The sequence below is a fragment of the Pipistrellus kuhlii genome, unplaced genomic scaffold (genome assembly GCF_014108245.1).
Source record: "Pipistrellus kuhlii isolate mPipKuh1 unplaced genomic scaffold, mPipKuh1.p scaffold_m20_p_18, whole genome shotgun sequence".
Classification (NCBI taxonomy): domain Eukaryota; kingdom Metazoa; phylum Chordata; class Mammalia; order Chiroptera; family Vespertilionidae; genus Pipistrellus; species Pipistrellus kuhlii.
This window is the reverse complement of record NW_023425493.1, coordinates 22,398,302-22,410,792: the sequence shown is the minus strand read 5'-3', so window position 1 is coordinate 22,410,792 and position 12,491 is coordinate 22,398,302. Positions and strand designations below refer to the sequence as shown.

At 35.0% G+C, this 12,491-nt stretch overlaps 1 protein-coding gene across 10 annotated transcripts in view; it reads left to right on the top strand.

Moving 5' to 3' along the window:
* The window catches only part of SUCO (SUN domain containing ossification factor), a 55,435-nt gene that overhangs the window by 33,566 nt on the left and 9,378 nt on the right, over positions 1 to 12,491 (top strand). For 9 of the 10 annotated variants that reach the window (XR_004988664.2, XR_004988663.2, XM_036441997.2 and 6 more), the window contains 5 exons: positions 2,991 to 3,059; positions 3,812 to 3,902; positions 6,928 to 8,091; positions 10,155 to 10,242; positions 10,756 to 10,860. Coding sequence is in view for 8 of the 10 variants with exons in the window: in XM_036441997.2 (XP_036297890.1) it covers positions 2,991 to 3,059; positions 3,812 to 3,902; positions 6,928 to 8,091; positions 10,155 to 10,242; positions 10,756 to 10,860 (1,517 nt within the window). In the remaining 2 variants the exon portion in view is untranslated. The remainder of the gene's footprint in view (positions 1 to 2,990; positions 3,060 to 3,811; positions 3,903 to 6,927; positions 8,092 to 10,154; positions 10,243 to 10,755; positions 10,861 to 12,491) is intronic. The other variant, XM_036442001.2, reaches the window with a different exon arrangement.

Sequence of the window (12,491 nt, the reverse complement as noted above, 5' to 3'; positions counted from 1 at the left end):
TATATAGTTTACTTATGCCAAAAAGGAAGAAATTACCTAGAATGGGTTCTTGGCTGTGTATGTATGTTTGTGCTAGTTCTGGCAACTCTTCACCTGATCCTTTCAATTACATTATTGAATCAGAATATTTACATATTTTACATCAATAAGAATTTTTCATATCACTCTGCTTTCTTTGTGCATTGTCCCTTGGATTTTCCATAGAGAGTGCTCTATGTTGATCTTGAAAGTATCTCTTTCCTCCTCAGTATAGCCTGCCTTTTGTTAGAATTACAGATCTGCTGAAGACCAGGTTTCTGTGTGTTTGTTTAAGACAAAGTATAGTTTTTGTCAAAAGTCAAAGTATTTTTTATGATTGTATATGCTTAAAGTCCCAGAAGGAAGAGAGAGCGAAGCACAGTGCAAAAGTGTATTAATGCACACAGGAAGAAGTAGACTTTTTGTTGGTTTGTCTTGTTTTATTGTAGCATAGGTAGTCTGTCTTGTGTGTAATAAAGAGCTGTTGCTGTGCTGGTCACTGAGTACAACATACTGATATTTGGTTCCTAGGAGGATTTAATTCTGAAAGGGAAGATAAGGATGAATAGTTGCCTAACTCAAAGATAAGGGAGTGAGCTAATCCAGGAGAAATTAGGGAGAGGTATCTAACTTGGCACTATCTTTCAGATTATTACCTTTGCCTATACTGAAGGCTTTTTAGTGGCCTTGATGACCATCATGGCAGGCTTGTCATGTGTTTGGGTCCAGATTGAGAAAAGTTAGAGTAGAATATTCATAAAGCTGCTTTCTCTTAAAAGACAAAAATAAAAGACTACGTTTGACGGTGTTCTCTGAACATAGCAAAACTAGTTCATGTAGGTTAGATGGGTTGAGAAAGTACCTATAGCTAAATTTTGCTTCTGTTAGCTTAAGTGGCCCCTGAAATGATGATAAATAATATTTTAAAGTGAAAGATAGTATAAATCTTTACTGTATATGTTAGCATTAAAATTTAGCTTAAAATATTCTCTAAAGCTACTTTTTCTTTTCTTAAATTGTATATAATAAAAAAAGGCTAGTTAGTATACAAGTTGACCAAACGGCCAATGACCAGTTGCTATGGCACACACTAACCACCAGGGGGCAGATGCTCAATGCAGGCGCTGTCCCCTGGTGGTCAGTGCACTTCCACATGGGGAGTGTCGTGGAGCCACTAAGCTGTCAGTCGGACATCCCCCAAGGGCTCCCGTCTGCAAAAGGGTGCAGGCCAGGCTGAGGGGAACTCTCCCTCCCCCAGTGCACGAATGTTGTGCACCAGGCCTAGTTCTTTGATAATAAATGCCCCAAAATTTGAAATCAGAGGTAAGAATTGCTCTTGGAAGCTCAAGAGACTAGAGCATAGATTTGATTCCACCATTGACTGAGCTGCAGCTAGCAGGCTAAGTAGAAGAGTCCATACTGCTCTTGCACTATTGGTTGACGTTAAAAGTGGGTTTATGAGGAAATAACATTTTTCATTGCTACTTCATCTTGGTTTGTGAGGATATACAGAGTTTCCATTCCTATTTTTATCTCATGCTGAGGCATTTCCCTAGTTCTCAGAAGTAAGGCTGTTTCTCTGTTTACCAGTTTGCCAGGCCAATGGACAAGGTTGACCTATAATCTTAGATATTCAAAAAGGAAAAATACAAAGCTTTTGTGTGTCATACTAATAATGATTGGAAACAGTAGCCCTGTTTTGTTGTCTTTCAGACTGTAGAATCATATTTATGTAAAGATCAAAGTTAATAACTACTGGTTATAGCTCTTGAAGGAGTCTAGAGTCTCCCACTGCTCCTACCATAAAGCGCACATTTACAGGATCAACTTCAGGTGACAGTTCCCAGCCTTCTTGATTGGCTCCTTTCCCTCCTACATCCTTTCCAACTCTTCACATAAGTGGTTTTCATGGAAAGAGTGATAAAAACCCTGTGGATCTCTAGGAATCCTAAGGAGACTAAGATGGAATACTGCTGAGTCTTAATATGTAGCCCATTCCAGATCTTAGTATTTTAATAGGAGAAATACCTGATACTGACGAATTAATTTCTAGTGGCATGTCAGAAGTTAGATTGGGGATAGAAATTAATGTCCCTGGAAGTTCCATCATATGATAGGAGGAAGCCAACTCTTTGTCGAGTTCTGCTGTTTTGTGCTCCTCACGAACCTTCAGCTATTTAAATAGATATGAAGTTTGGCACCACTGTACTCTTTATCCAAACATCCTCTTTGGAAAGAGGCAGGCAGAATGAGCAAATATGTAGATTGCTCTACAGCCAACAATTGCAGTTTTATGTCTTTTAATGAATCTGCCTATGCTCATACTCCCCAGTTCACAAAAGACTTTGTGTGATTACTGTCCATAAAACTGGCAAAAGTTATCAAAGAAAGTTGATTCTATGCAGTATTAGTTTGGGGTTTAATCACATTACCAATAGATAGTATATGTTTATAGTTGAAAATAAAATATTTCTGTTGCCCTTTGGATAATCTTTTTATTTTATTTATTTTTACCTATGATAATCACCTGTTTAGGAAAAACTTGTTTCCTCAAGTTTTTTGGCTTTTGAACTGTAGAACGTCCTCAAAGAAAAACAGGCTTTTCTGTAAAATACAAATTTGGTTGTCACATTTCTTCCCTGTCTATATGTTGAATTAAACTTGAATTTTGTAAGGCTGAAGACAGTGTTTTGGTAAAAAGTTTGGGGAAGTTTTTTTGTTTTGTTTTTTTTAAACATAGTTAACTTTTAAAATCCTTCTGAACATAACAATTCAGATTTATGCTTTATACTTTTTGGCTGAAGTTTGTGTCCTATATTGGACTTACATAGTAAGGTGAATAAAAAAGTAATTAGTCCAAAAAAAAAAAATGCAAAAAGACCATTACAAATGGTTCTTTGATGATTTGATATTAAGTCATATGAGAATATTTAGGTGTATTGGTATTTCTTTCTGATTGAATTTTGTTTTAGATGCCATTCTAAATATGGTGAATATTGCCGCTAATATTCTTGGAGCAAAAACTGAAGACCTGACAGAAGGTACCTAATACTTTTATGGGTCTTTGAAAATATCTGATAATTGAGGGAAAATTCCTAATTAGGAAAATTACTTAATAAGCCAAGCAGTTTGATTTTTCATTTAGAGATATAGAAATGATCCAAAGGAACCTATCAGTCTTCTGTTATTCATTGTTTATTTCAGTTGCACAAATTCTCTTTTATAATAGGATCCTGTCTTTATAAAATTCATAAATTTGTTTTTTGATTCTCCCTTGCTATAGAAGTAAAGGATCTTATCTCTTTCCTGAGCTTTTGATGCCCTAATTGTACTTCACGTATGCTTCATTTAGCAAATAGCTACTCAATTTAGAAAGCAACCCCTCCAACCCTTTACAGAATGCCAAATAAGAGTGTTATTAACAAGGAGAAATAATCTTGCCCTTTAAAAACAACTTAGTTCCAAGAACAAACTTAGAACTACCTATTTATTTCTTTTCATTCTCTTTAGAAACTCTTTCAGATGTCTAGATGTGAGATTTCACGGAAGTTGCTCATCCTATTCGCTTTAGTTACCTGAGAAGCTGAGAAAGAATACACATTATTTGTGGTTGTGACCTTGTACAATCATTTCTTTCTAAAATAACATGGATCAAAATAGTCTACAGTAGCAAACCTATTTGACTTTTTTCTTCTCTCCTGAGAAATTAAAGATCTTTATTTGTTATAATGAAATATTTTCTTGGTATAGCTTTTAAAAATTAAACTCAACTTGGGCATCTTTCTTACAATAGGAAATAAAAGTATATCTGAGAATGCCACTGCTGCAGCTGCACCCAGAATGCCTGAATCCACTCCTGTTTCAACCCCTGTTTCTTCATCTGAGTAAGTTACATTGTGATATTCGAGTTCTCTTAAAATATAGGACCAAGTCTGTAGTATATAAAAAGTACTTGTGATTTGTGAGTGAAATGATTATTTTATATAGAAACTTTCAAACCCTGGGGCAGACATGCTACAGCGACTTAAAACATCTTTGAGTTGCTTTTGGGGTACTAGGAATACACTTTACTCCAGACCAACTATTTATTGTTTTGGTATTATGTATTACTTTTATTATTCACAATATTGAATTTTTTCCTTATTGCAAATAATTGACATAAGTCTACAACATAAGTTTGAAGATAAATTTCAAAGGCCCGTTTTTATTAAGTTCAAATTTAAAAGCATTGATTAAGTATCTGTGCTATGTCTAGAAAACTATGAAGGATACCTGAAATACCTAGAGCAGTGACTTCTAAATATGTGTTCATCACACAGCAAACTCTTGCAGTGTTTACTTTCTCAAATAGAATGATGTAGGTCTTTTCCAGGTTATAGTGGGGCACTTTGGGCAGGGATGTATGTATGTATGTAATTAACGTGTGTATGTAACATATAAAAATTATTTATTTGTCTTTTTTTTATCAGAGATGATTAAAGTGTTTGGCACTTTACTTTTTATCTATAACAAATAAGCTATAATGACTTCGATAATTGGGCATAGTTATCATAAATTTATGTATATTTCATTGGATATACTCTCTGTAAAACTTTGAAAGGCCATTTTTTCCCTCCCAGAGATAGATACTCTAAGAGAACAAGATGTTTGAACATGAAATAATTCAAGGTATATATGTATGATGCACACATTGGGTATGCTTGGAGTTGTAATTCTTAAATACTATATAGTTCAAAAATAAGATTTTTGTGCTTTGAAGGGCATATGACAAATTTGTATTTTCCTGTGTTAATTTTTTAAAAAAATCCTACACAAGGATATTTTCCCATTGATTTTTAGAGAGAGGGAAAGACAAGGTGAGAAACACATCAGTTGCTTGCCTCCTGCGTGGGCCCCAACCAGAGCCTGGGCTGAGGAGGAGCCGAAGTACTTGCCCTTGTCTGGAATCAAACTCAGGACCCTTTTGTCCACAGTCTGATACTCTTTCCACTGAGCCAAATCAGCTAGGGCCCTGTGTTAACTCTTAAAGGACTAAAGATATCTATTGGATGACTAGAGAGAAAATACCATGTTATGTGTCATTCCTAGGAGTTCTTGAGAAATCTGTTTGGGATAGAGACGTTCTTGGTGTTTCAATTATGTAGAGTTGTGATTGCTAATTTTGATCTTGTAACTAGTCTTTTTCATTTAAGAAAACATGATATGCCTTATTTTTCAAAACTAAATGAAACTAATTTCATTTTATTTATATATATATATATATATATATATATATATATATTTTCACACCCACACATATTCATATATGCTCACCCCCAAATATACAGGAATATTTGTTGGAAGATCAGACTACTGTGACATATATTAGAGTTTGTTTTTTAAATACATATTTTTGCATAATTGTATTATTTCTTGAAGTTTTCGTCATGTATGTTTGTCTTAATTTTTTTATGATTATGTGACAATCATCTGATGAAAATAAAAGAATTCATGATAGGATGTCATGGTTATTATGAAAAGATGACTTTTCTTTTCTCAAGTTTTAAGTAAAGTTCTGAATAGGGTGTACATAGATGCTATATATAAATTAATTTTTACCAAATTCCATTTAATTTTTCTCCCCCTCCTTCAGACATTGTTCTATTTTACTGTCATAATTTCTTTGATAGATAATAAATGATATACCACCTGCATGTATAAGAAATGTTATTAGTATAGAGAGTATCTATATAATTTATTTAGAGAAGCATAGCCTACCTATGGTTTAGTTCTGGTTCATTTACTGTTTTACTGTCAATAAAATAAAAGTATAGCTTTTAGATATTATTTAATTTATTCTTATTTTTGCTATTGAAATATGAGTCTTTATTTGAAGACATTTTCTGTCATTTTTAGTAATTTTTTAGAGGAGGGAAATTTGTATATGCAGGTGTTTTTTCTTTTTTCTTTTTCTTTTTTAACTCAAATTAGCTTTATAGTAGGTCCTTGGGTTATTTTGGAGATCCATTCCTACAGCGCAACATAAAGTAATTTTTGCCATCAGAACCCACCTACATAAGCACTTCTGTCACTCACATGGAGCCACATAAACAGCATCATGAAGTGAAACAGTAAAAAAATTTAACAGAATATAACAATTCTTGACCTTTACCTGTGGTAAATAAAATAAATAATAAAAAACATAAGGCACATATGTATATATGTCAAAATGACAGAACTTCTTCTATATATAAATAAATGGGAGATGGCGATGTAACCACGAAACAACGTACGGAGAGTCCAGCGTAACTCGAGGACTACCTGTATTTTTTCAGATTGTATCTTTTGTATAATATGGGCCTCACCCAGAAATGTATTCTCTTTATCTTGGAAAGAACCACAAGCATTATAATTTATAGCACTTGTCCACTAATTTTATCCCTCATCTTCTCCTGCCCTACACACACTCTCCAGAGCTCAAGGATAGGATTGAGTTAGTGGCTCTACTAGTTTATTATCACTAGGATTTTTACTAAAGTGGTTAAGTTTTTGGTTTTACATAACAGAACATGAGCCAGATGGTATTAAGATTATTTTGGGAAGAGGGGGATATGTTTCTTTTCCCTAAAGCATGTAACTGTGTATGTATGTGATGCCACATTGGAATTCCTCAAACCATCCACAGAAAATGTGATTTGAGTCATCGGTCTGGTCACTTGATAAATGGTCTTTCTCTTACCATTTCTGAATAATAATTTGCTCTTATAATGAAAATTATTTGACAGGGAAAAAGCCATCCAAAAGAAAAATTGAATTTCATCTGTATTTATAGTCTTCCTTTTATCTTATGTATGATACATTTTCCTTAAACAGAATTTTAACTTTAGATTTTTAATTAAAGTGATTTATAATTATGATATATATTTCTAGGATTATAAACACTGAAGAACAGAGACATGACACAGAGGCATTATCACCAGATACTACAAAAGAGAGCCCCATTGTACAGTTAGTTCAAGAGGACGAAGAGGAGGCAAGTCCATCTACAGTGACCCTTCTGGGAAGCGGAGAACAGGAGGATGAATCATCACCCTGGTTTGAGGCAGAGACACAAATATTTTGCAGTGAACTGACTACAATTTGTTGCATTTCTAGTTTTACAGAATACATTTATAAATGGTGCTCAGTTAGAGTTGCTCTTTATCGACAGCGCAGCAGAACTGCTGTGAGTGAAGGCAAAGATGATCTTGTGTTAGCTCAACCATCAATACCACTCCCTGCAGAATCAGTAGATGTTTCGGAATTACAGCCTCCAGATGGAGAATTGGACAGTAAGAATAAAGAAAAGGAAGCTGAAACTGTTGTTCTAGGTGACTTAAGTAGTATGCACCAAGGTGATTTGATAAATCACACTGGAGATATAATTGAACTTGAACCGAGCCGTCCACAAACTCTTTCTCAGTCTCTTCACTTAGATGTTACTCCAGAAATCAATTCATTATCTAAAATAGAAGTATCTGAGCCTATTAAATATGAAGCAGGACACACACCTTCACAAGTGATTCCCCAGGAGAGTTCTGCTGAGGTTGATAATGCAATAGAAAAGAAGTCAGAGAGTTTTCGTTCTACAGAGAAGCCAACTGTGATGATCTATGAAACTAAACTTAGTGAAATAATAGATAAGACTGTAAAAGAAGACACAAACTCCATGCAAATTATTACAAAGCCATCTGAAACAGTAGTGCCACCTATAAACACAGCTGCCATGCCAGACAGTGAAGATGGGGAAGCAAAAATGAACATAGCTGACACACCAAAGCAAATGCTGACTCCTATTGTGGAATCATCTTCCTTACCTGAAGTGAAAGAGGAAGAACAGTCTCCAGAAGAAGCCCTTTTAAGAGGGTTACAGAGGACAGCTACGGATTTTTATGCTGAATTGCAAAATTCTACAGATCTAGGATATGCTAATGGAAATCTTGTGCATGGATCAAACCAAAAGGAGTCGGTATTCATGAGACTTAATAATCGTATTAAAGCCTTAGAAGTTAACATGTCTCTCAGTGGTCGCTATCTGGAGGAGCTTAGCCAAAGGTAATCTTTATTATGAATTAGCATAATCCACTTTGCACAGTGAGTTAAGTAGCGAAATGTGATCTTGACTAGAGAGGATTTCATTATCTCCTGATATAATACTACCCTGTTTCCCCGAAAATAAGACAGTGTCTTATATTAATTTTTGCTCCCAAAGATGCGCTACATCTTATTTTCAGGGGATGTTTTATTTTTCCATGCGCTAGGTCTTATTTTCGGAGGATGTCTTATTTTCGGGGAAACACAGTAGTAAACACCATTTTAGCTGGAGAGAGAAAGTTACTTAGATATTGATGAGTGATTTCAAGGATTTACTTTCTGAGGAGTCCAAAGTGACATAACACCTTGATTATTAGGTTAAACTTGAATTATCTATAATCAGTTTCTTCTTTCTTCTATTGCTTAACTTTAGCCATGTTTACTGTTTGATTTCCAGAGTACTCATAGGAAAAATTATAATCTGTGAACTTTAAAGCTCTTCGTGGGACTTGACCAGATATTTTTAAAAAATTTAAGTGAAGTCTAGAGTGAATGAATTGGATGATGAGGCAACATTTGCACTCTTTCAACACCTAGGATCCTGATTCTAGTTGTAATCATTTATGTTCTTATGTGCCAGTGTGCTTGTGCAGTAATACAGACTCTAGGCCCAGTTCTTCATGTTTTTAAACTTGCTTATTACTCTTTTAGTCCTTAAGTGTTCCTGTCCTTAGGGTTTCTCCTCCATCATTTTGTAACTATTCTCCTCCATCATTTTTTTTTTTGATAAAATAACCCAGAGGTGGAATTGCTGGGCCATATTGTAGTTCTATTTTTAATTTGTTGAGGATCCTCCATAATGTTTTTCATAATAACTGCATCAATTTATATTCCTACCAACAGTATGCTGACTTTTCTTCACATCTTCACCACCATATATTATTTCTTGTCTTTTTTATGATAACCATTCTAACAGGTGTGAAGTGATAATATTATTGTGATTTGTATTTTCCTGATGATTAGGGATATTAAGCACCTTTTCATGTACCTGTGACCATTTGTATGACTTCTTTGGAAGAATGTCTATTCAAATTCTCTGCCCATTTTTAAGTCAGATTGTCAGGTTTATTTGTTTTTAATCTATTTTATTGATTTTTTACAGAGAGGATGGGAGAGGGATAGAGAGTTAGAAACATCAATGGGAGATAAACATTGATCGGCTGCCTTCTGCACACCCCCTACTGGGGATGTGCCCGCAACCAAGGTACATGTCCTTGACTGGAATTGAACTTGGGACCCTTCAGTCTGCAGGCCGACGCTCTATCCACCGAGCTAAACTGGCAAGGCAGATTGTCAGGGGTTTTGTTTGTTTTTTGGTGTTTTTTTTTTCTTTTTTCTTTTGCTATTGAGTTGTGTGAGTTCTTTGCATTTTGAATATTAACCCCTTATCAGATATATGATTTGTAAATATTTCCTCCCAATCCATAGGTTGCCTTTTCATTTTGTTGATAGTTTCCTTTATGTAGCTATTAATAGCTTTACAGAGGCTTTTTAGTTTGATATAGTCCCACTTGTTTGTTTTTGCTTATGTTGCCTGTGTTTTGGTGTCAAAAACATTGTGAAGACCAATGTCAGAGAGCTTATTGCCTATGTTTTCTCCTAGGAGTTTTATTGTTTCAGGTCTTACATTCAAGTTTTTCATTTATTTTTAGTTCATTTTTGTGTATGGTGTAAGATAGTGGTCCAACTTTAGTCTTTTGCATGTGACTGTATGATTTTCCAAACTCCATTTATAGAAATAACTGTCCTTTCCCCATTGTATATTCTTGGCTCTTTTCTCATAAAGTAATTGATCTTATATAATATGCAGCTAATAACTCTTAGATAGTATGAGGTTCATAGACTTGATGCTGAAGTTAACAGACACCTCCAATGACCTCTTATTTTACCTAAGAAAGTGGTCCTGTGTTACACAGGCCTCAGAAAGTCATTTTTAGAAAAAATGGATTTGTCTCAGAAATTAGAAGTGTGTTTCCAGTAATAATAAAAATTTAAGCTAATTTAAATCAATTCTTACTCCACAGGTATCGAAAACAAATGGAAGAAATGCAAAAGGCTTTTAATAAGACAATAATAAAACTCCAGAATACTTCAAGAATAGCAGAGGAGCAGGTTAGTCATCTTCATGCCTTATTTACTTTTTTTTTTAATAATAATTTCCATTTTGTAAATTCTTGCTGATAAGGATAAGTAAGGTTGCTTTTCTTCCCCCTCCTGGTAGCTTATGATTAATCCTATTAATGTCATTTTAGAAAGTTTATGTAGCTATTAGTATTAACATTTCCTATAGGGAATATTTTCTTGAGCATTATTGATAATTGCATTTCAAGATTTGTGTGTGTGTGCAGAAGTGCAGTGTGATGATTGCCAGGGTGGGGATGGTGTGGCGCGGAGAGTAAGTGGAAGTGAAAGAGGCTATAGGGGATAAATGCTGATGGAAAAAAAATAAATAAAAATTTTTAAAAAGCGTTTATAATTTTTATTCATTGAGCTTTCCTTAATATGATAATATTTTCCTCCCTCTGAGGAACTTAATAGTTTTTCCATATTATTTTACAGGAACTTAAAGTTAATGTACAGAAGAAATGAAAAGACAAATAATACTTATTTCTTCTTTTGTCATAGGATCAGCGACAAACTGAATCCATCCAGTTGCTGCAGGCCCAGCTGACCAACATGACACAGCTTGTTTCAAACTTATCAGCAACAGTAGCAGAATTGAAACGGGAGGTAATTATTGTATTTTAAGACTGTACATATGTAGAGGTTGTCATAAAAGCAGATATGTTAAAAACGTGGTATCTAGCATTAGCTGGTTTGGCTCAGTGGATGGAGGATCAGCCAGTGGACTGAGGGGTCCTGGGTTCAATTCTGGTCAGGGCACAAGCCCAGGTTGCTGGCTTAATCCCCAGTAATGGGCATGCAGGAGGCAGTCAATCGATGATTCTCATCATTAATGTTTCTATCTCTCTCCCTCTCCCTTCCTCTTTGAAATTAATAAAAAAATATTTAAAAATAAAAGAACATGGTATCTAAGAACTTTCACCAAAGAAAATTGTCATTTATAGAGAACTTTCAGAAAATCAGAATGTGGCATTTTAAAGTTTTAGAAATATATTAATTACTATAATCTTTTGGAAAACATGGCTTTCATAGTTTAGGTCTTACCTAAAACACAGTTAGTTATAAAACCATTATTTTAGGCCTTTTGCAAACCATTGATAGTTGCAACACACACTTCATTTTTAGTTCAAAAAGGCTTGAGTTACTTAACAAAGGAAACATCTCATTTATTTAATATTTATTGAGCAACCAGTGCTATGAGGCATGAATTTTACTGTCCCAGGTTGGGACACACAGCAGTGAATAGTCCCTGGCCTTAAACATGGAGAGGACAGTGGCGTAGAAAATGGTGAGATGTGAGTGTGGGGAGTGGTAGTGATAAGGGTTGCAGCTGTGGCCACAGTGATGTTGGGAGGCTTATCTTGAGGAGGTAACATTAGAACTGAGCACTTAAGAGGAGTTAGCAGTCAGAGATTGGGGTCAGAACAAATCTGTTACTAGACAAACTAGAGCAAAGAACTTAGGTTAGAAATTGATTTGTTTAATGCAGAAAGAAAGTTGGTGTGATTGGAGCTGAGCGAATGAGAGAAGTAAGTTTAGGATATTGCAGGAGCCCAGTCACATAGGCCTTTGAAGGCAATTTAGATTTGAATTTTATTCTAATCATTGCAAGTCATTGGCAAGTATTATGTAAAGAACTGACGTGGGCCATCTCATTGACAACACTTTGAGAAAGTCCCCAATTATTGCTCTGTGGGGAGTTATCTCTTGGGGAACAGCAAGAGCAGAAGTAGGGAGGAAACTTAGGAGGCTGTGGCAGTGGCCAGGTGAGGGAATGTTGGCTTGGACTAAGATTTTGGATGTGGAGAAGAGTGTTAAGTTGTTGAATTCAAGATGTATTTAAGAGGAGAAAGAGAAGCCTTACTGAAAGATTGGTTGTGTGGGGTGAGGAATTGATGATCCCCAGGTTTTGGTTTAGATAAATAAGTGATTGGTGGTTCAGTTTTATAAGATGGGAAAGACCAGGTAAAAGCACTGCTTTTTTCTCCCCAAGGAGGAAATAGTGCAAATGAAAAGATAAACAAATGTGACAGAATGTTAACAATTGGTGAAAGGCACAAATATGTTCATTGTACTACTTTTAAAACTTCCGTAGGTTAGAAAATCTCAGTGAATTGGGGGAAAAAGGAAAAACATTAAAACATTGTTGTGGCAGTGTGTTTCAAAGAGCAGACCCTGCATTATGATTATGAAGCACATTAAGAAAATGTTGAGATTTGTCATTTGAATTTTAAATT